The sequence below is a fragment of the Electrophorus electricus genome, chromosome 20 (assembly GCF_041902795.1).
Source record: "Electrophorus electricus isolate QZ-2024a chromosome 20, ASM4190279v1, whole genome shotgun sequence".
In the NCBI taxonomy this organism is placed as follows: Eukaryota; Metazoa; Chordata; class Actinopteri; order Gymnotiformes; family Gymnotidae; genus Electrophorus; species Electrophorus electricus.
The window spans coordinates 14,018,603-14,046,107 of NC_137516.1; the positions used below are offsets into that span (position 1 = coordinate 14,018,603).

The window sequence follows — 27,505 nt, forward strand, 5'->3', positions numbered from 1 at the left end:
AAATCTACAATAAAAAAAATGTGTTGTCATTTGAACATTACACATGCTAAACTATATACTTACCCCCACAACTACAACAAACCACAACAAAACATATATAACATTTGTGTGAGTAATCATTTGAACATCACACATACAAATCTATAACTATACCTACCCACAAAACTGCCACTTTCTTGGTTATATCCAAGAAACTACAACTTTATTGGTCAATTAATTTGATTTTAGTTTCTTTGTGCTCCTGTGAAAGGTTGGTTTCTTTCTCATTCGTGCTTACCAAAACTATGTCCAGACAATAAGAATCAAGCATTAATAATACCCCCCCCCCCATACACACACACACACACACACACACACACACACACACTTGACTCAGGAAACAAAGAGGAGATGAAGCAATGAGGTGAAAATCCCTTAGATGGCCCTTTAGCTCCTGACAGCATCTCCGTCCGCTAACTGGGTCTCAGCGGTAAAGGTTAACAAGGGAGGAAGGGAAGACCCTACTGAGTGGGAGGCTCATGGTTAGCTAAATAGGAGCTGAATAGAAGTGTGGTACAGGAAAATAAGATGCTCTGTGTTATGTGCACCAGAGGCCTGCTGAGGACATTTATCATTTTCTGGGCAGCACTGTGGTACCTGTCAGAGCTGGAATGGTACATGGTGATTTAGCACTTAGTACTAGCCACGGAGCTCCTGTGGGAATAAGACAATGGTCAGATGTATTGGGAGGGGGCCCTGTTTGTATAGAATCGGATAAAAATAGTGCTTTTATTATGAGGAAAATGGGGCTTTTATTATGAGGTTCAGACTGCAAATGGAAAGGTGTAGGTTAAACACCCCCCCCCCCCCCCCCCGAAAGCAGTTAAAAGCATTTAACAACAATATATGCTTACTTATATTGGCAGTATGAGATTGAAATATATTTCAATAAAATTGTAAGCTTCTTTTTTTCTCTTTTATAAAGAGAAAATAATGACGCAATCGATTCTCACACTGCAAAACATGAGGAAGTGAAAACATCTTTAATGTAGGTGATCCATCTAACAGTTCTCATTATGAGATTATCATAAAATAATTATTTGGTCCTATTAAGTGACAATATAGTGCTTTGGCAGATTGGTAAAATTGTAAGATAATTTCACTTGATAAGGTCATTTAAAATGAGTAAAATTGACAGAAAAGGGTAAAATAATCTTATGAATATTAGATATATCGCTTACATTGACAATGTTTTCACTTTATCAGAATTCTTTTTTTGGAGTTCATCATTAAGATGCTCTTCATGTGTTAATAAATTTAGCTGAAATGAAATGTCACCATTTTCGTCACAGGCCTGTATTGGGAGATAGCATCAGCAGAGTTCACAGCTGAACAAACAGCAGGCTGAAATGAACCACATCTAAGTAATTCTCTACCCCACATACTTGGTCCCAATTAGGTGTTGCGTATACACACACTCACTGTGAGATGCTTGACACAGCTTGGCAGCTTTCCACCCCAAGACTGCTTTACCCACGTGATCACCCACAACACCCTATGATCATCCAGACCTACCAATCCCGGGCACGCCAGCAACCCTCAGCTTGCTACCCATTTCCTCAGGAGGGAGGGCACGCTCTGTTCTCAGTATTGCCCCCAGCCAGTGACTGGGTACAGCATTGAACTGATGCCATTTTGGGGTCAGTGACCTTTACACCTCTACACTCCATGCTGTTGCAGTGTTTGTTATGGAGAGCTCCACCACAGGGTTTTGATACAGTGTCGTCCAGTCCATGTCAAACTGATATTTGGGTTAACTGAAGAAGAATACTAATATCGTAATGATGGAGAATGTCAGTTGTGTGGACGTTAATAGCCTGTTTAGGAATGCAATAACAAGTCATTTGTCTCGATGCTGACTAATATTATGTAGTAGTTCATTTAGCAGAATTATTCATACTTTGCGTATATGGTTGAAATTATTTGGAACGTTTCATTTCTACGTGCAACCCTTTCTCCAAACCCCTTCCCTCAGATTTATAGGGAATCTATATTTCAAGGCACTTAAAGCACTTTTGAAAAGACGGCTTCCTTTGATGTTTGCTGGTAATTAAGTAAATAGACTATTGCTGGTGTTTGCACAGGCTATAAATGTCTATATGAGTAGGCAAGACCTGAACATGCCTGAGTGAGGAAAGTTGATGTTGCCAGAAGAGCTTGTGCAGCTAGCAAAGCGGTCTGGGCAATGGCTCAGTGCTAACAAGGTACCCCAGCGCCGCTATAAAGCCAGCTGCGCTCCTTAGCATCCGCCAGCATCCAATGCAATCTCCACCTCCTGTCTCTGCCCAACTCCGCTTTCCTTCTTCGTAGCATCCTTGATGGAATCGGCTCCTTTGATGGTGACAAAGGTGTGTCTGTGTGTCTGTGTGCGTGTGTGTGTGTGTGTGTGTGTGTGTGTGTGTGTGTGTGTGTGTGTGTGCATGCGTGCATGCATATGTGTGTTTCCGTGTGTGTATGTGTGCGCATGCATGTGTGTGCGTGTGCTTGCATGCGTGTGTTTGTCAGGTGGTCCCGGCTCAGGGAAGGCTCTGCAGTGTGAGCGGATCGAGGAGCGGTACGGCTTAAGACGCCTGTGCCCTGGAGACATACTGTGTAGCGAGTTGCAGTCTCACAGTGAAAGGGGACGCTTCCTCCGAGACCTTCTGGAGAGGGGCCAACATCTTCCTGAGGTCAGCACACCAATTAAGCACCATCACCTAAAGACCAAACAATTATCCAGTCCTCACCGGAATTACTGTTCATGTAACCCTGGCAGTATAACATTTTATTTTAGAACTGACTATTAGTTTAATGTATTTTTAATAGGGTGTGAAATTCTATGGTTACATGCACTTAAAGCCAAAGGCAAGAGCAATGAATATCTGATCACAGTCCCTCCACTGGCTTTAAGCAGGACAGTTTTTATTTTACAGGCCCAAGACAGACTCCGCTAGCCTATGACAGAGCACTCTATTTCAGGTCAACAGACTTGAGTTTGATCCCAGGTTAGCTGTAGTAGATAAATCAGCTGCTTTCAAAACCCCTTTGTGTAAGTAGGTGGAAGGAGAGACAAAAATCAAACTGTGAACATGCATGGCCTTTTTGTGTTAAGATTTCCATACTGCTTGCATATCTGCCATCTCTGTTTTGTCTCGAGTTGTGACACTATGTTTGCTGGGTAGATCTGATGTCAGCACATCATTGGAGGCTTCGGATGACATCCTGTTGTTGCTGGCCCGCTATTCTCGATACTAATATACTAACATTCCATTTACTAATACCCAATCTGTGCCTCTGTGCTTTGAAACACCATCTTTCGAGTCTCATGGAAGACAAGAATCAAGACTCTTCTCTGTCCTGGCTCCTAGATGGTGGAACAACGAACAGCAAGTCCCTCACTGCATTCAGATGCAGTCTGAAGACTGTGCAATATTATTGAAATGTCTTAATGTCTTGAAATGTCCTGAATTGTGCTACATTTCTTCTTCCCAGGTCTCAACTCTAATTTTAGCACTTATGATGTGTTAATTTTGTAAGTATTTCTTTCTAGGTATCAGCAACAAATCCTATATCACGCACTATATTAGTTCAAAGGTATTTGGACTCTAACCTATTTGTACGAGCTAAGCTGTATTCTCAGAGTAGATGGCAAAGCATTTTGTAAATCACTCTGGATGCATCTGCTAATTGCCTTATATGTAAATGTAATAGAAGCAAGTTGCTGAATGTGGCCTCTTAACTGACTTGATTTCCTGACCTTTAACGGCTCTGAAACATACGGTACTGAGAAGCAGCTAGCTAGCCTTTACTCTCTTAATGACAAGCCTCGCCTAACATTTGCTTGTAAAGAAACTGTTTTCCTTTGGTCAACAGGACATGGTGCAGTAAACTGGAATGTGGACTGTTAAAACAGGCCTACAGACCAATTAGAAAGCAAATTCTGTTATCAGCGAGAACAGGTTTTCATTTTTCAAATAGTGAGCAAACTGCACATGTCTGTGTGCAGGCATACACACACACACACACACACACACACAAATATGGTGTAAACTCCATCAAGTTGTTAAAAACACACTTCACCTGTTAGTGCAATTATGGGTAATAACGGTTTTATATGAAAACTACTTGGTGTCTGCTCTCAGCACCCGGTTGAACATTGTGATCTCTACTTGTGCCATTTTTGCAGCCTGATGGATCACTTGAACATGTACGTTCTTGGGTGGCATGGTTTTCCATAATGTGCCCATTTCTGGAAGTCCGGTTTCCTGTGCTGTCTCTCAGATCGTAGAGCTGAAGGCTCTCATTGGAGGTTTCATTCGCTCTGTGAGGCTTGTACTGGGGGCTTGGCATGTGACTAAGAAAGCTAATCAAATTACTTGTGTTAAGGTGGAGTTGCCTAGCAACACGGGCATCATTAACACTTGCCGTGAACTACTTTCTAGCATGCCAGACATTTGACTTTGCTGAGTTTGTGTGTGTTTGTGTGTGTGTGTGTGTGTGTGTGTAGGACACACTGTTGGATCTTCTGCGCGAGTGTATGGAGTCCACTGTGCGGCAGGGGAAAGGCTTCCTGGTCAGTGGGTTCCCGCGGGATCTAAGGCAGGCAGAAGAGTTTGAGGCCAAGGTTTGTGTGTGTGTGTGTGTGTGTGTGAGAGAGAGAGAGAGAGAGAGACAGAGAGAGAGAGAGAGAGAGAGACAGACAGACAGACAGACAGACAGAAACCGAGACAGAGACACAGTACTGCTACAAGCCTAACCTTGTCATAGCCATGGACTGATTCCTTTTAGAACTTGACATGTGGTGTCACCATGGTTGGCCAATATTTCCAATTTTGCCTTTATATAAATAAGCATAGACTTATGTATTGCATATACAGTATAATGTCTAAATAAAAGTATACACTTTTTAAGCAGTGTCCATCATGTGCTTGGAAATTATTTGTTTAATCTTACATCCTCATTTATGACATGTGCGGTACAAATGTAGTGGTCGAGGTTTGACTGCTTGCTTTTCCCTCTTTGTGTGTGTGTGTGTGTGTGTGTGTGTGGTAGATGGGGCAGCCCTGTGTGGTCCTGCTGCTCGACTGTTCAGTGGACACCATGAACAGCCGCCTGCAGCAAAGGACCTGCTCCAGCCTGAGGTCGGGAGAGGCCAGGGGCCGAGACACCCGCCATAGGGTGGAGGGCTTCTGCGACACAGTCACGCTCGTCACCCGCTTCTACGAGCATCGAGCACTCCTGCACAGGGTGGGTGCTGTGCCAGCTGCTTCCGCCTGTTCGCCTGGCTTCCTGTCTTTGTCCTGTAACCTCTGTTACAGATGGTGTGTAACGTCATATAACGCAACTGCCCCTTTATCTGCCAGAATGGACTGGTCAGTCATATCTGTCATGACCAGAGCTATAGCTCTGTCCAACTTCTATCTACTGAGTGAAACAGAAACCTTTTGAGTTTTTCTCCAGACTAAGGCATTACCACTAGATGATGCACCTCAGGACAGTTATGTTGTAGTTGTCAAATAATGAAATGTTTTCTGACTATACTATTCATCCAAGTTTACAATAAGAGGAGCATTAGTAAAAGCTTCTATAAGGGGATGTCTGTATAAGCTTTTATTGATTCAGTCCCCAAGAAGCATCTTACGAAGAGGTGACAGTAGTATACACTTTTTCCTTTACTAGGGATGTCACCTGTTTGGTGTCTAGTGTGGAGAATTGTTACACATTGCCAAGACAGTGTTGGTTTCTTCTTTGTGGACATGGTGAATTCAATCGATTAAATTTCAAACAATACAAACTGAACACCTCATGTCAAAATAATGCCTTTCCTTTCTTCAGATTCATATTTAGTGTAGAATAAACAGTAGTTTGGACATGAGATTCTTGTCCCCCTGGTATCCACTTGTCCAGAAGGTGTGTACTATTGTGCTGTGGTACAACGCCTAGTATCCATAGATCACATACTGTAGGCATGTACATTGTACACATTAGATGCTTTTTGTTGTGCACAATTGATGAGGAAGGATAGTATATGTAGCTGACTTTATTAGATATACCTACTCAATTGCTATCCCAAACATTGCCATACATTTTACAGTCAAATGTAAATTGTAGTCCACATATTTTTGGTACCACTATAGAACTTGGGCAAACGTTGACTGCCTGTACCTTATGTACCAACTGCCATCGCATCTCGTGGCCTGTATAAATCACATTAGCCTTTTTTTTGCCGTCTTTTGCGACTCGTGCTTTTAACCGTTTCCATCAGCAATGTGACATAACAAGGGGGGGTTTGGGGGAGCAAAGCATCCCCTCTAAGGGTGGGGCATGTGGGCAGTGGGAGGAACGGCCCAGAGATTGCTGGGAAAGGCAAAAGGCTGGTGCACTTTTACATCTGGACTGTATTGTAAAACAATACAGGTGGAGCAAGTCTCATTTAAGATGATTTTAATACTGATGATTTTGGGAAACTGGTCCAAGATCACTGAAAGAGCAGAACTGTGCATAGTACCTATTAGTACCAGTAAATTTATCTGCTATTACAGTTGACTACCAAAGGTATGGTAGCCCAACTGAGTGATAATTCTATTTGTTGTTGCATGTCCATGATGATGAAGTTCTACTTGAAAGAATTGACAATATGTACAAGACATTGTGAATATATTGTACATATTTTGCCTGTGATATGCCTTACAGTATTCTAATAACATAGACAAATCCTGTATGCAACTGGCCAGCCTTACTTTGACCAAACTTATTTGCCCTCAATCAGGTGAATGAGGTGACTTATAAAAGAATGGAATGCACACTCATTTGTTAGAGAGGTCATTTGCATATTTTGTGATCAGTATCAGTTTCGCAAAACCCATTGCACCCGAACTGAATGTGACCCATTTGGCAGTAATGGACTCTGGGAGGGGGGGCGTGCATATCAAACTAGACAATATACCCAAACATATAGTAAACAATGTAGCTGCACAAGTTCTCTCCCATGGTCAAGAATTTCCTTTAGCCAGAATAACTGGAAATTCTTCCTCATACTTGCAGAAAGCCTCCCATGTTCTCCATGTTTGATTCATTACATTTGAGGGATGAACCTCTCCTGGGGCTTGATGTCCTACTTTTCAGTATAAGAATTCAAACGTGTGTGTGTGTGTGTGTGTGTGTGTGTTTGTTTGTATTTGTAGATCGATGCTGAACAGCCACCCGACGAGGTGTTTGAGCAGATCTGCCTGGTCCTTGACTCTTGTTAAAGACCCTGGAACATTACAGCTGCTCCCTGCTGGACCAAACCGTCGTCTGCGGCGCCACAGCACAGAAACTTGCATCACACATTCCGCGCATAGCCATCATCCACGAGCGGAGCGAAGAGCTCGGCTGCAGCTCCGTGACTCGTGTCCCACGGTCCCACCGCTTTTCACTGCTGTACATAGCGGCCCGGCTGCAAAGCATTCCTAAGCTTGGCTTGTCATTATTGAATTCACCGCTAAACTCTGTATGAAGTGCTTCAGCGGCACCTGGCATGGACAGAGGGGTCATTGCTAGTCCGAGAAAGCACGAGGAGCACCTTTTCCCGCTCGTGTGGGACGACGCGACTTTAACCAGGGCGCGAGCGGCCGGGGAGGGTTCCAGAACGGCGTGACTTCCGTAAGCGGAGAACGGAAGCGGCGGAGGAAACAGAGCGCGCCTCCTCTCGTGTGTACCCATGCTTCCTAGTGTCCCAAGCATGCGAGCTAGAATAGCAGTATGATCTGTAAGCCAATCGTTTGTGTGTGTTTAATTGTAAAAAGGGGGAAAAAAATGTATAGGGCCATGTCCTTACTTTGGTATTTACTGGTGTCTGGATAAGGAATTGGCGAATTTCACATTGAAGTATTGATTATTGTAACGTTATTCCTTCTGAAACATTTTATTTAATTAAAATCATTTCATACGCTAAAACGTGTTATTCAGCAGTGTCATTTGAAGACTGGCATATGTGATCACACGTTTGGACTGACGCACAGGAGGAGGGGGTGTGAAGGTTCTGTAAACAGACTGCATGTAATATCATGCTCGATAAATAACGTGGATATGGTGTTTGCTAAAGTGTTTAGTTTTTTTTTTTAAATACCATTTTTGCTCATTTAAAACAAAATGTAAATGTCCATAATTTATTAAAATCTGGCTCGTAGTCATTCAATGGGGATAACGTGACGAGTTCTTAAACTTTACACGCTAGTGCCATCTGGTGGCTGCCTTGTATCCATACATAAATAAGAACAACGTTTTCTTGCTCACTGAAGAGGCAGGCAAGTCAATCCTGAATCAAAGAACCATGACTCCTGCAGTCATGTGGTGTAGAAAGACTTCACATACTTTTATTTCCACAGTTCTCCTCTAACATATTAACATTATTTAAGAACAGACTGTTATACACAGATATTTAAGCAGGGTGAGGAAGGTTGTGGGGGAGGGGCAAAACAAAATCCATACAAAATGGTCTACTTGAAGCACAACAAAATCCATGTGTATAAAATAATGTGGGTGTGCCACATTGGCGGCAGCCACCATCTTGATATCTTTTTTTCCTGGCATCTCTGCCATTTAAATAGATTAATAAAAATACAATTTTGTTGTGGACCACGAGGAAACTGCAAAAGAAGAAAATAATAATAACAACAGGACCTAATGTGATGACAGGGCAGTTTTTCCACAAAGGGCAAAAGTGCCACAAGCTCTTCTTGTTTCCCTCCAAGTTATTTTAAAATGCGGGGCCAGGTTCAGATGTAGAACCTTCTGGACAATTAAAAAAAAAAACAAACAAACCAAAAAACAAAGAAAGAAAGGAAAAATGGCACAGCACCTACCACTTGCTAGTTTCACCGTACATTTGTATACTCCACATGACCAACAACAGTACACACTGAAAAAAGGGAAAACTAAACTACACCCTTTTTCATTTTTTTTCCCCCCCATGTTCACACGTTATTAACACCTCGGCTGGTCTTTTCTGTGCTGTAGTGCTCCTAGTTGGAAAGTGGAGTGGGTTTATAACATTAAAAAAAAAAAAAAAAAAATCAAACAAATCGACATCATGATATAAGGGTGGGGTGGAAAAGGGGGAAAAAAAGCAGCTTCTAGTAAAAGTGGTAGTCCACTGCCAAGAGACGTGTATCCAGGGTCCGTCGACCGAGTCTTCACCGTTAAGAATGTCTGAGTTGTTAGCATATCCCCTCTGATTTGTTAAAAACCTGGCATGAATCAGAAGGCAGCGGCACCGAGCCCCACTTCATCCTCCCCAGCCTCGTCTCATCACCCCAACAGAGCCTGAACGCAAAGGAGCTTCACCTAGGAGTTATACTACATTCAACCCCTCCCACCCCTAACCCCAACCGACAGTTAAACAGCTTGAGTTTCAACTAACCACCCCCCCCCCCCAAAAAAAACACAAAGCTCCAAAAAGCCACAGGTTGCAGCATCCAATCAGATGCTGGCATGGGGGAAGGGGAAGCCAGGTGGGATACAGGAGGGGGAGGAGCTTAGGAAGAGAGCCTGAAAACAGGAGGGGCCTGGGGTGGCTCCTGCCCCTTCACCCCTTGGCCTTTAGGTTGGCGGGTGAACTTGAGGAGCTAGGTTTAGGGCACGACCACCATGCAAAGGGATCATGTGGTGCCCTCCCCCTCCATCACAGGGGCAGGTGGTCAGGCCAGGGAGGGGTCAATACCCCCTCCCACTTAAGCGCACCTGCCTCTCAGGGTGAGGAGCCATGCGCGGAGCGTCCTGGGGGTTGCAGCGGCCCGCTCCGCCCCTGTCATCTATTGGCCGGAAAGTAGTTGGGGTCCAAGTAGTTGTAGCCTGTGCTGTGTGGCAGGCAGTAGTCCCTGTCCAGGAAGGTCTCGACCTGGTAGACAGGCTCCAGCCGGTGATTCGGCTTGTGGGTCTCCGTCTTAAACAGGCTGGAGGAGCAAAAGCAAAAAGGTAAGATGGTTAGCACCATTTTTTAATTTTGTTTTTAGTTAGAAGAATATTTTTAAAATTATTCTTCACAGGGAGTACTGCGATAAAAGCAGTAAACAGGAATTGAGCATGTCACACAGCAGAAAGCCCCCCCCCCCTTTCATAATATGAAAGGGAACTCTTTCATAATATTATCATAATATTCATAATATGATCAGCAAACACATTATGATGAATAAATCAGTGTGTTACGGGTTGATTATCAGATTTGTGTTCCTCTCATCCAAGTGAGCGCCGCAGTTTACGGGGTGAACAGCCACCTATCTGCAGTCTGATTTCAAACAGAACTGACTGACATTTAGGTAGCTTTAATACCGGTTGTGCTTGCTTGCCCCCCCTGGGCTGCCAAGCTAAGGGGCAAGGTTGGGACTATAGGCAAAATCAGCAAAACACCACAATTTCCCAGAACAGTTTTACTGTTGTTTTACTTCCTAAGTGGGTACAGGCCACACCATGAGCTGTGGTCTTGGCCATACCACCTACAGGTTCTCTCTCATAAGGTCTGCTACACAAAAAACAGCTTTCAGTCAGATGGAATGGTCTTAGTTGAAGGCCAAACGTTTGACCATTCAGTCTCATGCAGAGGAGACACTGAGTGAGTTCTGATTTTGTAAGGAACTGAAGTCCCAAGGCCTAAAGAGCACAGTGCTATGATCGTTAAGTATCCGGTTGTTGTTCGTTCGTGCTGTGACAACTGATGGGGGTAGGGGAGGAGCAGAACGGTTCTGACCAGTCGGAGCAGTTGCCACAGAAGTCGATAGCACTGTCCTGCGGGCAGTCCTGGCAGTGCCACCGCACACCCTGGATTGGCTCCATGCCACACGCATCGCACTGAGGGGCACACACAGATAGACAGACACACACTCGGCTATAACTGATGCCATGGAAATGAATAACACAAGATTTCACATTAAAGGGCTATTAAGCAGACAGTTTCCATGAGCAATGAGCAAGACGTCTAAACCAGTGGCATGACACATTTTACAAAATGTATAAACCTTTTACTGTGCCTCCGGAAGCCAACTTCATCTGGTCTCCTGTTCTCACCAACTCACTTTGCATATATTTAAACCATCTGGCCATTTCTGTATTTGCCAAGATTTTTGGCAGGCTTACAGTGTGCTCAGAGCCCATTTTCTCATTGTTTACCATAAGGGTCAAGTCACTAATCATCAAAAGCCCCTCACCAAAGGTCCTCCTTAGCCCCTCCTCCTCAAAATATTCCATCCAAATGCTGCGCGGCTAATAGCAAACAGAAGCTAGCAGGTGACGCTTAAAAGGACACAAATGAGATTAAAGAACTGATCTTCGGTAACCCTTTATTTGGTAGTAGCAACAGCAGCATTTTGACATGAAGTACACCTTTAACGGCACTGTCGTTGGTTGCTGTAAACGTATTAAACTGACCCGGCTTAGACCGGACGGTGAGGGGGTACTCTGTCCACATGGGTGCCGCAGGGCGAGGGGTATGTACCTTGTAGCCCACGTGCTGGGCAAGGGAGCTCTCGCCCTGGAGCTCCTGGATCTTCTGCTTCCTCAGTCTCTTCAGCTCTTGCAGCTCCTTGTATTCAGGCAGGTGCCTGAGATCTGCCGGCATGCTGTCCTCGTCCTGAAACAGGAGCGCCGAGGGACGGGTTAACTTCTGACCCACTCTGGCTCAACGGACGGAGCATTAATGTGCTCCGTCACCTCCGCCATCAAGAATCACCTTTTGTCCTCCCCAAACACCTTGGAACATTGAAAGACTAGAAGCCACGATTTAAACTACTCATTATGCCCAGGAAAGGTCGAAACAAAGCTCCTGGCAAGTACTTGGGAGGCGCCGTGTCCCGACCATGTTCTCAACCCACCGCTCCGAAGGCAGACCCGTATGCAAGGCATGGGAGTGCTGAAGGTGCCCCGGCACATGCACCCCACAGCTGTGCACCTCCGTGCCTGGGTCTCCCAGCCCCATCAGTGTTTAAGTGTTACATGTGGCAGAGCGGAGGCAACACGTCAAACTCTACCGGCAAGTCTGGTGGCGTGTGACCTTCTCCAGCTGCTCAGGCCTCGGGTAAGGGCCAGGGTCGTTAATATAAGACCGCGTGGCCGTTTGTAATGCCACTGGTATAAATATAGAACGGGCTGATAGCCTTGCCTTTCAACAGTGCGTGATGAGTGCGCCCCAACTTAACAGACGAGGCCTTGGAAGTGCCTTGCAACACTGTGGAAAGAACAGATACCTCCAGAAGCAGCACTACTTTAATGAAACCATGTTTGCATTACAAGCATTTTTGGTCAGTTGCAAATTTCCTCTCAGAGCCGATCTTTCAGACTCGGCCGTACCTGTTCGTGTTGAATGGTGACTTGAATTGGCCACCCTGAAAGGACCTGCAAGTGAGTTATGATCCTGCTACATTTGCAAAGACAATTGGTAACTGCAGTAGCGCTAAAACAAATGAACTAGCAGCACAAGTCTGTTGCAAAACGATGTACTATGGAGGCCGGCTGACAGTTCATGGTTACTGATCAGGGAAGGAAGGGTTGACAGCTTGTCAGCACTTGGGCAAGAAGGTGAGATTAATTTTATATATATATATATATATATATATATATATATATATAGTGTGTGTGCCTTCACACACCTTTGTCTGAGCATGTGTCTTCACACACCTTTGTCTGAGCAGTCTGAGATATTACATACATACAAAAAAAAAAAAAAATCTTACCCTTATGAACTCTATTAAAATCTTTGATCTGTTACCCAATATTTGCTTCTAGAATAATTATTTTTGCAAAATTTTATACAAACAAAAAGCTTGGTGGTGGAATGGAAAAATAACCACTCTCAACTGCAGCACGTTATACCGCTCAACCTCAGCAAAGGCACTGACCGAGTCGTCTGCCCCGTGGTCCGGCAGTCCACTGAAGGAGCTGGAGCGCTCGTCCTCGTCGTCCATGTAGACGGGCGGCTCGTACGACGTCAGGAAGGTGGACGGCCTGTACAGGTGCTTGTTGAGGTGGTGCTGTCTCTTGCTGGAGGCCTGCGGGCAACACAGCCCAGCTGGTTACTGTTCTGCACTGGAGCCACCCAGCTCACATCTACTGCTCGCGTCTACTGCTGGCTAAATAAAGTTAGCCAAAGCCCCCAGTTTTATGCAGATGCTGCCACAATGGAGCTTGCATGTGGGCCACATTTAAATCAGCACCAGTGCCACAGCAGCGCTGAGGTTCCCACGGCAGTTATCCACAGGGAGCTAGTGGAGAACAGCAGAGACGTACCTTTTTGCTGTACATGCACAGGTTTGGCGTCCGTCCCGGAACTGGGATCCCGGCTTTTGTCAGTTTGATGAAATACTTCTGCACTCGGCTGGCAACCTGCAACGAGGACAGAAATAAAGATGCTGAGAGGGCAGATCCGCGCCCCCCCAAACTCCCCTGTGCCATACACTGCATCTGCTAAGTGCCTCCAGATTTTCAACTGCTGATCAGCTCACTGTGGGAGACACTGGAACTGCTATGGGGACAGTTAAAAGCATGGCACAAAATGGACTGCAACAATGCCATATGGAAGCGAAACTACAATAAAAAAAAACAAACTGGCAATGTCATGGCACAGCGAGACAGTCCGAACTGTTAGACGGAAAGACGCGTGTCAGGCCTGTGTGGAGAACGTAGATGAAGCACCTGCTTGGCTGTCCTGTTCCCTAGTTCATCAGCGATTTTCTGCCAGCGTTTCGACTCCACCTCCTCAGGTGGGAACTTCTCGAGCAGCTGCTCCAGTTTTTTCTGCAGAACAGACAATTATTCACTGCACAGCCGAGCAAAGATGAATGTGTTAGCCGACCAAAGATCTGTCAGAGCAAGCTGTTGTTTATACCGCATGCACCACGAAAAGTTTTATGTACTGTGGTGGTGAAATACTTCCAGCCAAGAAACTGGCGAGAAGTGGCTGAATTTAAGGAGTGCTCAGATGTGAAATCTTAGACCGACCGTCCTTTACCTGTTCCTCCACCGTCCACAGCTGATTAAAGGTGTCAGGTTTGTTCTGGTGATACGGTCGCCCTCGAATCATCTGTAAGAGCAGCGATCCTATTGGTTAGTGCTCATCCCCAAATCATGCCTAAGACTCATTCAGATCATAAGGTCCAAGCACTGCAGATGTGTACACCCTTTAGCTAGGACAAAATGTGGCTAATCAGTTATGTGCATTTGGACATAAGGTTGAGATGTGTTGTCCCACAAGACCAATGATGGTCTCTTGGACTCACAACTAGGGATGGGTCTAGCATGGAACTGAACCAGCAATCAGACAATGACGGGGCTTAGTGCTTTGACCACTGAGCCGCTTGGGATACCAATGTGTTAGTTGCTTTACTAAAGTCAGTATACTCTGACAGACATCTGAAGTGATGTTTCGTTTAATTTCATAAATGTAAATTAGAAAACTCACATGAAAGCATTAACGAAACGTTTCACATCCCATTTTCAGGTTCAGTACAGCTGTTATGACACCACTGTTAAGATGAAAAAAGGATGTGAAAACAGCATTTTCCTGTATTTAGTGGATCTCTGGATAATTGAATGGTGCCTGATGCCACTGCATTTTCCAAAAAGCAACATATCTATCAGATTAGAAGATGTTCAAAGGAAAACTGAGACCGCATACTGTGTCTCTGCTAGAGAGGTTCTCAAAAACGCCTTACTATGACTAAGTGCCTGCATATTAACGGGGTTGGTTCCAAAAGTCCTTCTGAAAAGAACTATCTACTCTTTAAATGCCAAGCAGAAAAACATTCCTCTTCATATCCCTGTCCTTGAAAAGGAACTTGGATCCATCGCCGGGCAATTTCGGCTCAGAAGCCATTCACTCCACCCTCTTCCATTCAAAGTGCTTCGCAGCACGGAGGTTCAGTGGCTGCTGATGGCAGGTGAACGTGGCAGGGGGGTTCTGAGGTTTGAATCCCCACTCCCTCAGCTTCTGATTAATGAACAGTGAAAGCGAATCAAAGCATAACTTTATAGATGATCAAAGATCCCAGTAAGTGCCCATGGATGTCAGGAGGCTGCTGTGGAGGTCTCAGCTCCCATCAGCAGTATGCAAAATCTATTAAAGCTACTGTAATTGATTTTGCAAAGACACTCATGCTTAGTCCACTCTTCCATGCGCTGCCTGAACATGCAAAAAGATGACAGGCAGCCGGATACAGCCGGACCATGCTGGCAGTCACACAGAGTCCTCCTCACTAAACTCTTGTACTGACAACTATCAGAACATAAAGACAATTTAGTTCAGCGTTCGTTGAAAAATATATCTTAAAGCAACTTTAACCACAGAATTCTGAAAATTCAGTGTGATCTAAACAACATCTACCACACGGTCGGCAAAGTATAAGGCTATAATAAAAGCCTAATGGTTTTTAGTGACTGAGCATGCAGGGTCCCTGACCGGGCCAGGTGGTGCTGAAGCTTTACACATACAGACATTATGGACCACTGTGCTTATTTCCACACATCAAACAGGCACTCTGGATCAAAGCCACGCACCCCATTGTCCATACTTTTTGCTACAACACACAAAGTGCAAGGGGCGATACATTGTATTTACATATGCAATTAAATTTATTTACATATCTCAAATTCCATGGAAGTGCATGGTGAGGAGCTACAGCCCATCTGTCCCCATGCACAATCTGTGCACAATATCCGCGCTTGGCCTGGTTTTTCTGGGTGGTGTGCCAATCTCAACCCAGGAGTGACTGTGATGTGAGCAAGAAGTCCAGCAACAATGCTAAGCCTCATACACCCAAACCGCATGAACACCCACTAGAATACTAATACCATGTCAGCCTTAAGGTTGCCTTGACGATGCCTGCCGTCCAAATAATATTTGGTCAGCACCAGTGCTGTGGTGAGACAGTAATCAATGTGAGACAGGGTGGCTGCTGGTACTTCGTGACAGATGGCTTACAGTCCAAGTCTAGAAAATGCACTTCCAAGACAGGTTTATCTGTTGATGTGGGCAGCATAGGTAGACGTTTCAAGTGCATACTCGACTGCAGGTTGCAGGTTGTGTTTAATAATTCCACCCACAAAGCAGTTTTCCCATAAACACAACAGCTTTGCCTTCCAGGGGGAGCCAAGAATAGCAAACCTGTGGCCGAGACTGTAAAACATTTACGGAATGAACCTGCGATTTATTCATTCCTGCAGTTGCTCTGCCACACAGTAGCAGCCAATCAGGTTGTGGGCAGAAGGCATCAGTCGCTCGAGTGAGAGGAGCGACCAAATTTATAGTTCTGACTTAGCATTTGCCTGCCAGTGTTGGGATTTTCCGGGGGGGGGGGGGGGGTGTCGCACATGGTACACACACACACACACACACACACACACACACTTTGCATTGTAAGTAGCATTACCACTGCTAAAGTAATTAAAAGTCACAGATAATGGATTGTTTCAACCCAGTGGGATGCTAAATTACCTTATAGCTGAGAGCAAATGCCACAGAACAAATATTCAGGAAGAAACTAAAAGAGCATAAGTGCTAAAGAGATCTGCAGGGAAGTGGGTGCATACTGAGCTGTCTGTCTATGCGCCTGGGGATAGTATTGGAGGACATGACAACTGTGGTGTGAATATTAGGTTTCTAAAAATGTTCTCAAATCAAACTATAGCCATAACCACATCACCAGCTTCAGATGGGTGCTGGTAATTGCCTTCTCTCTTTTTTTTTTTTTTTTGATAAGCATCATCGCTTTGATGCTGTGACACCAACAGAAGACAAGCCACGAGAAATAGCAGGGAAAGGGCCGGGTGCCGTCTCCTCTTGCCAGTTTGGTTCGTGCCCTCGGCCATTTCGCCTCAAATTACGCGATGCTTTGCTCAAGTCTGGTGAGAATAAGATTCCTAGGTTAGAGAGGCTTGAGGAACTCGAGACCTTTAAAGATTACTAAGAGCCATGTTGAGTTAATAATGAATTAGAAGCATTTTTGCAGCATAGAATTCAGAACATTGACTTCCTAGTTGTGTTTTTTGTTTTTTTTTATATGATGCAGAGATTCAGAAACTTCAGGTTGCAACAGCATGAAACAGACGTATTGCACTGGCACAAGAAATGGAATGACTGGTATTCAAGCCACACATGGTGTGTTGTGGGGGGGTTTGGGGGTACTCCAGGGAGTAAAAAAAAAAAAAAAAAAAAAAAAAAAAAAAAAAAAAAAAAAAAGTAGTATCTTTAATAAATATTTTATTTGGAAAAGCTGCAGTTGGCAAATGAGATTTTCCAATAGGCAGGTCAACGGTCTGCTGGCCAAGACGCAAGAATGTGCCACTGAAGGGTTTCTCCTCCCACAGTCGCAGTGCTGGCACCAGTCTAAATTTAGCCAGCATTGTTTTCACACACAGTGTTACTTTTATTAAAACTAGAGGAATACTTTTGATTTAATCCAATTCCCAAGGTCCAAATACCTAAACAGGGCCAGGGTGTCTGTTCAGGGTCCTCTTTCATTCAGATGTCTACCTGCTCAGCCTGTCTGAGGAACCCCGGAGCCACGGTTTGGTCAAGGTTCAATATGGGTATGTTGCCAAGGGGCAAGGGGCTGGGGCTTGCAGGAGCGGAGCGAGGGTCACCTGAGTTCGGTTGCTGGCCATGCTTTGCTCAGGGGCGTCGCTGGCAGGCAGAGACAGGTACAGAGTGGAGCCATCGCCGTCCTTCCTGGAGTCCACAGGACTTTTTGGTCTCGCTGGTAGCCCCACTGTAGGTAGACAGCGCCACAGGTGGCCCATGGGTGGCACCTACTTATTAACTTTCATGAAACATTTATAAACCCTCTAGATGTACTTCCAAAGTCTCGTGTGCAGACAGTTAAAAACCATCTGCATGAAGGAGGCCTACCTGAAGTGTTGACAATGAGCATTCATAACAGATTTAATCACAGAACCTCAAATCCAAATCCAGTTCTAGATTTTCTAACTGCTGGTAGTCAATGCTACAGCTGACATCAGCTTGGTGTAAAGTATATAGAACATCTCTACTTAGGCGTTGACGACTTTGATTGGAATACCTCTACTACACGGGAGCCACAAGCAAGTTATGTATGCATTACAAATGTTTTGCAAAATGTTCTCAAGTTGGGGGTCTCCTAATCAAGCACTTGGTGCAACTGCCATGGACAACCAATGAATGTAAAGAACACAAAGTAACTGAAGGATGCAAAGTCCAAAAGTTACAGCTACAGATGGAACAGACACACACCTTTGTCAAAGATCAACTTCAGCCGCCGTGTTTTGTGCTTCTTGTCGCACAGTCCCCTTTCGAATTCACCGCGGCCTAACGTGTATTGGTCCCATGCAATCTCAGGGAGCTGGACCACTCTCTGGGGACAGGGCAAGCCCAACTCCACCTGCAAAGCACAGTGCTGGGCTTTAGAACTCGGTGGGGTGAGGGGTGGGCTGCACAGGGATCCAAAGGGGGCCAGGGGAAGCATTACCCGTTTCTGAAGGTGGTCCACGAAGGCAATGGGGTTGGCCAGGGCTTGCTTCTGGTGGCAGGCCAGCGTCTCCAGATCCAGAATGGCTTGGGTGCGCTGGGCCTCCAGCACACTGATGGTCTGCAGTAGCCTCTGGTAGCTTAAAACCAGGAGAGAAGAGCAGAGACATGGTTATATAGGAGAGAGGGGCAGTGATATACGGAGGGGGCAGTCATATAGGGAGCGCTTGGCATACTGGATTCAGCGGCCACCAGGGCATCAACGGCTCATCGCCACGCAGTTGAGTGTCTGCGGAGGGACAGTTCGCAGCAACTCGCTCTGCCATCAGCAGCGCGTGGGAGACAAGACAGCTCAAGGCTGCTAAGTGCACTGAGAGAGCTGTGAAATTTTACTGTGTAAAAAAACAAAACAAAAAAAAAACCTCCCCCCCCCCCCCCCCCCCAAAAAAAAAAAACTGTTCTTGTCAAAAGAGGACATCCATGACTCACGAATCTCTAAGCTCTCAATGTTTGCAGCCAAGATATAAAATTCTCTGTTGGGCCGATTTAGGAATATGACCTTTCCTTTAATGCTTCCTGGCACATGAAGGATCGTACGAAGACTTACACAGATCATATGGGATCATATGGATCATATGGGCGAGTGAGCATGGCTCAGCTGGAGGAGCCGTGTTAACACAGGAGCAGGACGGCCAGTGATGCTTCAGTCTCCTCCCTTGAAGTGATCTTACAAAGAAGTCCAACGTGTCGAGAAAGAAAAATCAATTGTGGATTACAAGCTCTCAATCTCGGCTACTTATTTAGAAATGCGTCTGGCGCAGGGAGTGGAGGGTGAAAGGCATCCATTCAATTGCCATGCCCTTTAATGTTGGGGCCGGCCTATGATGGGGGCGTTCAAACACTGCGCGTTGCATGCGGAAAATAGGACACGTCGATCTACAAAGATTATGGAGACGGCTGGCATGCATCTACATACCCTCTGGTGCTCTGTCTTGGCATATTGCTGGTACTGTACTGCCACCTAAGGGCCAGCCATAAAAACTACAGCCAGAGAGATCAAGAAAAAAAAAAGTTGCAGTGCAGGAGGAATACGATCTCTTAACATACTGTCAGGAATCAGTGAGTGTTCACGTGGTTCTCTACCCAATGAGTCAGGTCAGTTATGGTAAGGCAGTGCTCAGACCAGGACTTAACTTAGACACAGCGTCACCGAACAAGACACCTGCAACTGAGCCTTAAACACCATCCATAAACAATACAGAGGCTTGGAGTTCAGAATAAAAAACAAACAAAAAAGAAAACTAAACAGTTAACGTGCAGATTGCGTGCAACATTGGACCCACACTGGTGGGAGCGTTTCAGGGCCAAATCCTATCCCGCCACGTGGGGCTTCAACATCGCCAGCACTAGGTTCTATTCAGTTAGTAAAAAGGTGGGAGCATTCCGACATCCTCCACAAAGCCACGTAACTCGCTCTGCCTCCTGTTCTCTTGGGCAGTCTCAAGAGCGATGCAGTTGGCAGCTTCCTGCTGGGCTGCGAGATGAATCAGCCGAGCTCGACCCAGGCACAGCCTGGCCGCCGGCACCGGGATCCACGCGGGATGTTCTGGAGCGGCGGAGATGCTTAGCTGTTCACGGCTCGCTTCCGGGGACCAACTGCGGAGCATCGAAACCGCTAAAGCAGCAGAAGCCAGAGCGAAGGAAACAGCGGGTGCAGCGTGGAGCCGAAGACGCCCCGAGCGACAGCTCGCTTGAACGAAACTGGCTGAAGTATCAGTAAGCAAAAAGCACTGGAGTATTGAAACCATTACTATGGTCCTGAGCATTACAAATTGATGATGCTTTATCATCAGTGCAAAAATAATAATGCTACTGCTGACAAAAAGGTTTCAAACATGAATCCAGTAACTTACTAAAACAAAAGTAATAACTAAATGATAATGGAAACAAGCAAATGAGAAAAGTAAGTGCAGAAAGAGAGAGTAAAACACTTCACATACTCTTTATTGTGTTTGAGAGCCAGGTGGTCGGACTCGAAATAGTAAACATCAGGATCCTCCTCCTCCTCCTCCTCTTCTTCCTCATCAGCCTGAACGAGTGATGGTTCTTTGGTGGATCTGAACACACTACTATCCAACCCACCGCCCTCTGCATCACTACTGGTCCTGACGTTCTCTGAGAGTTCGCTGCCAGTTTCTCCGGCGCCTCGCGGCCCGTCGGTGGGGAGCTCTGGGTAGCAGGCATCATCCAAGTCGAAAGGCCCCATCGCAGCCTCCTCCTTCAGTAAGCTATTGTCCCCCGGAGTCAGTACGGGGGAAGCGGGTGCAGCGCTGCCTATACTGGGGGTGCGCCGAGGGGAAGTCCTCAGGGCATATCGGTGTTCCTGCGGCTCGGTGAAAGAGGGCGGCTCGGCGGGTGGCTGGGACGAGGCATGCCCAGCTGTTTCCCCTGAGATATTCGAGCCATCGTCAGACGGGTCCAGTGGTTCCAGCGGCGGTCCGCCGTTGGTGCCCTCCTCCGCGTTCTGGTCCCGCGTCTGCCCGCAGTCGCCCACCACGTCCACCTCCACCTCCATCTCGGGCTCCAGCGACAACACAGCATGGGCGTCTGCATCCTCCTCCGCCGGGCAGCTTCCCCCGCCATCCACCAGGGGCCTGTCGGGCTCGTTGAGATGCCCGGGTGGTGGCGATCGGCAAGGCACAATGGGGTCGGGCATGGTGGGTGGCGCCTGGCCACCGTTCGGCAGCGAGGGCCCGTCAGCAAGCTTGGCAGGGCAGGCACGGGGCGCTGCAGGCAGGGCTGCGGCTTCTAAGTCCTCCTTGTGGAGCTCGGCCACACCGTTGGTGGCCTTGTGGGGCTCATCAGCCTGAGCTAGAGGGGTGTCCCCCTCCACAACTTTGGCCCTCTCCTCCCCGAATTCTTCAGCGGGCATCGGAGCAGGCATTAGGGCAGCATCTGACTTAGAGTCCTCATCAATATCCCTGGTGGCGTCAGCCGGGCTCTCAGGTTTGGGGGAGGGCTCCTCTTCGGTCCCCGGGGCCTCCCCTGAGCGAGGGCATCGCTTGGCCTTCTTGGGAGCAGGCGAGGACTCCGAGGTGGCCGCTGCCCGCTCGCAACTGTCTGACCTCTCCAGCTCATCACGCTCCGAGGTGGAGAAGCCGCGCTTCCTGTGGGCGGCCGAGGCTTCGCCTTCCGCCCGGCCCTCGGCTACCTTCCCCGCGTGGGATCCCGCCTGCAGCTGCTGGTTGTCCTGCTTCTTCTTAGGCGAGCGGGCTCTGGGCGTGGCAAGCGCCGACGCCTCCTCCGGCTGGGCGATGCTGCGGTTCCTGAGGGTTCGGCCACAAAAGTTCTCGTCCAATCCATTTATCCCCACTGATGATCTTGTGACGCGCGAAGAGCGGGACGCGGCCATACTATGGTGGGTGCCTACTGACTCCTCATCGTGGTGCTCTCCTCTGCGGCAGAATGTAGCCACCTGAAAGAGAGGGGGCGGGAGAGAGTTAGTTCACTATGTAATCAAATCAGCTACTGACAGCAGCCATTAACGAAAGTGAATATTTGGTCACTGTCAAGAAGACCGTCATCCAGTATATTCCTTGCTGATGGTGACATGGACTGAAAACCTTAGTCTATTATTTCTAAGATCTTTTCTGCCTGCACCATTTTTGCGATTAGATGTGAGCAGTGAGTCATCTCGGACAACGCATGCTAATGTGGTGTAAAGATAAATAAAGCACAGGTCACTGCATTAGTGCACACACAATACATTAACAAAAGTTAAAGCAACACTGTAGCAATCCATAACATCAATAATGAAACCAACAACTCCTTTCCCAGGCCCCCTCTCCCTCCACAAGGATTCCTTCTCGTGTTCTGCCAGTCATTACTACTATTTGTTCCTCAGGCCTCCTTCTGCCACTCTATCCAGCTGAACTATTCGGACACTGCTGACTTTAACCCGTCGGGCATCACTCAACCTGAAACGCAGGGTAGGCCCATCGCTACACAGGGTTGACTCGTCGCACTTTGATTTCACAAAATCTGACAACGCAAAGCCCCCCTCTGGACTAAACTGCATCTGACAGAAGCATCAAACGCTCACAAGACCAACACGTCGGCCAGCACTAGCCTCAGAGAACCCATGCTAAACCCATCTTCCACTCTCGTTTCTTTCTGTTAAATTACCGCAACCGTCCAGCACATTCGCTTACTTAGGATTGCCAGGTTCATCCTCTTCTCGGCTGTTGATTAAGCAGCCTGGGGGACTTGGGTGGGAGAGCACGGCACATTCTCTTACTTGGGCTTGCCAGGTTAATTCTGTTCTCAGCTGTTGATTAAGCATCTTAACAGACTCGGGTGTGAGAGCAGGCTTAAACTGAAGGAGGTCTGTGATTCCACACACACTGCAGGTGTGATCACTGTATACCATGGCGACCGTTTGCGTGTCCACCTCTGAGATTATACAAGGAACCCACCTCTGTTAAATGTGTGTGTGTGTGTGTGTGGGGGGGGGGGGGGGTGGAGCATGAAAGAATCCCTATCAGCAAGTTCCGTAATGAGACAGAAACGCATCTGCCCATACAAAACGCAACTGCCGCTCTCATTTATGGCTTTTATCTGCCTGTGGAAGACAAAAGCGTCCCAGGGTTCCAGATCACTGAGGCAGCAGATGCAATTTGCCTGTTATCTGAGCTTCACAGATGCTCTTTATGATGACCGAAGAAGTCGAACAGAAAAGGAACATTTCTGCTCAATTTTCCCCCACAGTTTATTGTCAAATTAGGCAGTCTTGAATATACACTGCCGAAGGAAGCGGCGGATGTGGGCTTTGGAGGACAGTAATGGTGAGTACTGGGTTACCTTAGCCGGTGTGTTGCAACCTGGCCAAGAACGTACCATCGCTAGAGAGTGGGTGTCCGGGGGAACGAGGTCAGGCGGCGAGAAATTCAAGGCAGTAAACAGAAGGAGAACATGCCCACCACCGTGGGTCAGTTGTCGGTAGGAAGTGGCTTAAGGGAACAGCTTTCCTATGATTGACTAATTAGGATTTCACTGCACAAGCTTCCCCCAGCGGTCTCCACTTGGACATGACCACGCAAGATTATCACCCTACGTCACCTGAGACTTTGAGATCATGCTAATTTTATTACTACTTACATTAGTAGGGTTTTGTTTTAAAAGGACATTTTTAACCAAAGCAAATTAACCTGAATTAGAAACATCACTGCCCCCCAAAGGGCTATAAACAACTTTTATTTTACTACAGTTCAACAGACAGCAATGTGTGTAATGCCTAAACATCAAATTAATTTGAAGTAAAAGACCTATAAGGAGATTTATACCTCATACACAGAAATATGCTTTTTTGATGAAATGCTGCTACAGTGCACCATTGCTATGAATCATGGATGCGGTGTCAAGACTTACACCAGAGGGGTTGCCTCCGGACCTGCCTTACTTGTTATCAATAAATTAGGTTGGCAGGAGCATGCTGACTTCAGAAGCACACAGATACATGTATACCTGTTTGCGAGAGAAAGCTTTGAAACGCATTGCAGAGTTGCACTGTACAACAAAACAATGCCCCAACTCACCCAACCATGGTGAACAAAGAGGAGCTCAGAGGAGTGGAAGCTCCTGAACATGCTGAAGCTGAATAAAAGCTTACTAACTTCAGTTTTAAAGCAGTACCGATCAACCAATCAATCACCTTTGAAGTTGTAACTCCTGTTTTCTCATCACTAAAACCACAGAATTCTCTTTTTGCTAATCACAAAACAGCAGATACTTTACTTCAGAGGCCAAATTAGTTTGACACAATTTCACTAGTGCTACAATTCAAACTCGGCGTGACCTTCAAAAGAATGGAAATTTCTGATAAAACTAGCCATCTCTGAATTAATGCATGGGATTTCAACCATTGACTTTCCACCAAACATTCAAACAAGTCTATGGTGTACAAACAATGAACACAACAATGACCAAACAACCAGCTCATAGGAAACAGTCCCACTGATAATGTAGATTTACATTGATGTCACAACGATACTCAAGATACTAATTTTTTTTAAATTCCACATTTACTAACGGCCAGTACCCGGCCCAAATACAAACCTTTTAGCGTTCAGTACAAAAAATGTCAGCACAAAGTCAGTACAAAAATGACAAATTTGTTATAATTATGTGTCAATTGTATGCATATTCTTTTAAAATCCATATTGTATTTATATTATATATATATAGCACGACAGGTTAGACTTATCAAGGCATGTGAAAACCACACAGTCCAAGCACCATAATCTCTACCACGGAACATTAGTTTGATCTGCATAGTGATCAGATTCCAAACTCATGACCGGAGAATAAATCAGGGAAGGAAACTTGATTATTTGATTCATGGCTCTGGGCAGTCCAACTCAATTTCCTGAACTATCAGCATTACACTGAGGCATGTACAAAAGAGGTAATTAAAAGTGGAACCAGTGCAATCCAGCTTCAGTTAAAAAAAATACAAAAAAAGCAATGCATAAAGGCTACTGTAAATGTTTGAGACAAAATTTTGCACTGATGAGTATGGTCTTGTCGAATGCTGGCCGTCATGATGCTTAACTGAAAGCATCAAATAAGCCTTGGCCGATTCTTACTAGCGCACACACACCTACTGATGCCGTGTTCATCCCGCACCACAGGCTGGAAAAAGGAGGCACCTGGATGGAATTCTACGCCGGTCCCTCTTTCACACACCACTGAAGGCTCCAGCAGGGAAGCTAATCTGATTTGACCATGCATAGGAAAGGCTGAAGCAAGCAGATGTAACTGCAGGGGGGTTGAGCCTGTGTTTCAAAAGTGCCAAAGTGGTTTGGAAGACCTCATTTGCCATTACAATCCAGGTGTAGTTAAACATCAAAGACTGTCTTCCTGTTCAGGAAAGAATGCTAACAGTCTTGTATTGGTTTGACAACCCATCTGGTTGCCATGATTTTGTTTCTTTAAATTGCCTGTTGTGCATTATAAAAAGATGGATTCCTCCAAGATGAAGTCCTTTATGTGAATCACACAACACAGTCACTGATAGATACAACCTATTCCTAGTTCCAATATCCAGTGCTACCTGATACCTGATGTCAGTGGGGAATTAAACAAACTCCAAAACATCTAGGAATGGTCAAATATACCTACTGATTAAAATTAAACTACGACTTGACATATTATCCTTAAAATATTTCTCTTTTTGAAATAGTTTTCTTTTAGCCAAGTAGCAGTGTGCAGTACTAGACAGGCTTGGTTCATCAGAGTGATTATGCAGCTAAGAAATTAAACATGTTTTGGTCGTTTTAAATGCAACGCCATGCACAGAGCGAATTGCTCCTCGACGGATGTTAAGAGATTTCAACTTCCTGCATAATTATCGAGCCAGTGCGCGTGGCGAAGATGAACTTTAAATAGGCACGTGCTCAGCAAAAATAACGGCCAATTCTCTCCAAACTTAAACTCAACACAGATGACAACTTGAAACGGGCTAATGGACAAAAGCTGTAAAAACAGTACGGGGGGGGTAAAAGGGTTTTGTTTCGTACAGCAGTGTTCAGCAATTAGAGGCCGCAATGGGTTGAAACTTGATTGAAAAGCGAGTTTTGTTCAGTGACCCAAAAAAAGATAAGATAATCACATCGCTTTATCTTGATAAATGTTTTCTTTAAAATAGTTAGCGTTAGCTAGTTGACGTAACTCATTTCTTTAAGTGTAGGCAGTTAAAAAAATGTTATTTGCATGTCGTTTGCAATTACTCACCTCTTTCTGTCTAGGACATCATTTCGGGTTGAAAATAAATTTCTCCTCGTTTTCATTTAGCGGGCCTCTTCTATAACACTGCATCCGCGGCTTGGCATGGCGAGCAAGCCGGGTGTGAGCTTAGAGTCCCGTTTACAAGTTTATACCGCAGCTATGCACTGGGGAACTAAAAGGTTAACGTTAGCCCGTAGGGCTGGACGGTTATACGACCGACTTGTCTAGTATAAATCCGAAACTGAAAAAAACCACACAAGAAATTACTGTCTGGGTAACCCCCATGCTTTTAATGGGCTAACATAGCTCTCAAGCTAAGGCGGTATGTTACAAGTGAACAAACGTGCAGCTAAGAGCTCACCAGCCCACCTGCTAGCAACCGTATTTCCACGGGGAGATGCGCAAAAAACGCTAATGTTAACGTGCAAAGTTCGGTCGCACCCAAATTGAATTATGCACTACAAATCACGAAAACTTGCTACTTCGCGAAGAGCCCAACGCAGTAATAATGTCTGTGCAACTGGCCAAGATATCTCAGTCATCGGAAGTTAGCAAGTAAGCAGATTTACAAGTTGATTTAGCAGGCTACCTATGTTTTTGCTAAACGGGAGCCACAAACTCACTAGCTGAATAGCTCGCTAGCTAGCTGGCTAGCTAACTAAATTTGGTGCACCAACACACACTATCCCCTGATTAGCTGCCTAAATAGAAATATCACTCGTTAGAGAATAAGGATCAAATCACAGAAAGACCACTCCAATGCTCACCCCTTCTGTACCGAAATAGTACACCAAGTTATGTACGGACAAATTTCCAGGTTTTTAAAAAGGCCTAACTGGCTTAGTGTTGAAAGTAGGTAACTTGCTAGGTAGCACCGTATGCTAACTATGTCCCGTCAGCTAACGCAAGCAATTGTTTAGCGCAACTTTTTTCATGCATTTACTCTGGCCTTAGCACTTTGGCGAATTCGTTCATGATTTTGGCCCATTTTAAGACGAACACAAAGCTCCGCGGTGATAATGCTTGTGATGGGATAAGTGAATGTAAAATGGTTTATGAAGCTTGAGAATTATACTTACCTCACTTCCGCAAATCGTTTGCTGCACATTCGGCAGCCGCCATGTTTTCTATCCACTAGCTTGTTGTCCTGAGAGAGCTGGCGAATCCCACACTCCCGGCGTGATTACTGTACTTTATGGTGCTGCCAAACCAGTGGCTCATATTTTGTGCAGTGGC

At 45.8% G+C, this 27,505-nt stretch overlaps 2 protein-coding genes across 5 annotated transcripts in view; one reads left to right on the forward strand and one right to left on the reverse strand.

Annotated features, from left to right (window-relative positions):
* The window catches only part of ak5 (adenylate kinase 5), a 42,502-nt gene extending 34,310 nt beyond the window's left edge, over positions 1 to 8,192 (forward strand). For both annotated transcript variants that reach the window (XM_026998381.3, XM_081703591.1), the window contains 4 exons: positions 2,545 to 2,708; positions 4,526 to 4,642; positions 5,071 to 5,265; positions 7,203 to 8,192. In XM_026998381.3, the coding sequence (XP_026854182.2) occupies positions 2,545 to 2,708; positions 4,526 to 4,642; positions 5,071 to 5,265; positions 7,203 to 7,268 (542 nt within the window). In that variant the 3' untranslated portion in view covers positions 7,269 to 8,192. The remainder of the gene's footprint in view (positions 1 to 2,544; positions 2,709 to 4,525; positions 4,643 to 5,070; positions 5,266 to 7,202) is intronic.
* A 161-nt stretch (positions 8,193 to 8,353) lies between these two features.
* zzz3 (zinc finger, ZZ-type containing 3) lies at positions 8,354 to 27,502 on the reverse strand. 3 transcript variants are annotated; one of them, XM_026998324.3, is made up of 12 exons: positions 27,349 to 27,502; positions 20,485 to 21,959; positions 18,486 to 18,624; positions 18,251 to 18,398; positions 17,626 to 17,750; positions 13,997 to 14,068; positions 13,681 to 13,782; positions 13,276 to 13,371; positions 12,888 to 13,037; positions 11,489 to 11,623; positions 10,745 to 10,845; positions 8,354 to 9,953 (listed from the first exon to the last, which is right to left on the reverse strand). In XM_026998324.3, the coding sequence occupies exons 2-12, from the start codon at positions 21,894 to 21,896 to the stop codon at positions 9,809 to 9,811; spliced, it is 2,625 nt and encodes an 874-aa protein (XP_026854125.2). In that variant the 5' UTR covers positions 21,897 to 21,959; positions 27,349 to 27,502; the 3' UTR covers positions 8,354 to 9,808. The 3 variants fall into 3 exon arrangements, with proteins under 3 accessions (XP_026854125.2, XP_035392058.1, XP_081559716.1); XM_035536165.2 differs by lacking the exon at positions 27,349 to 27,502 and adding an exon at positions 26,276 to 27,340; XM_081703590.1 differs by lacking the exon at positions 27,349 to 27,502 and adding an exon at positions 19,461 to 19,525 and having other exon boundaries at positions 20,485 to 20,614.
* Positions 27,503 to 27,505: the final 3 nt, after the last annotated feature.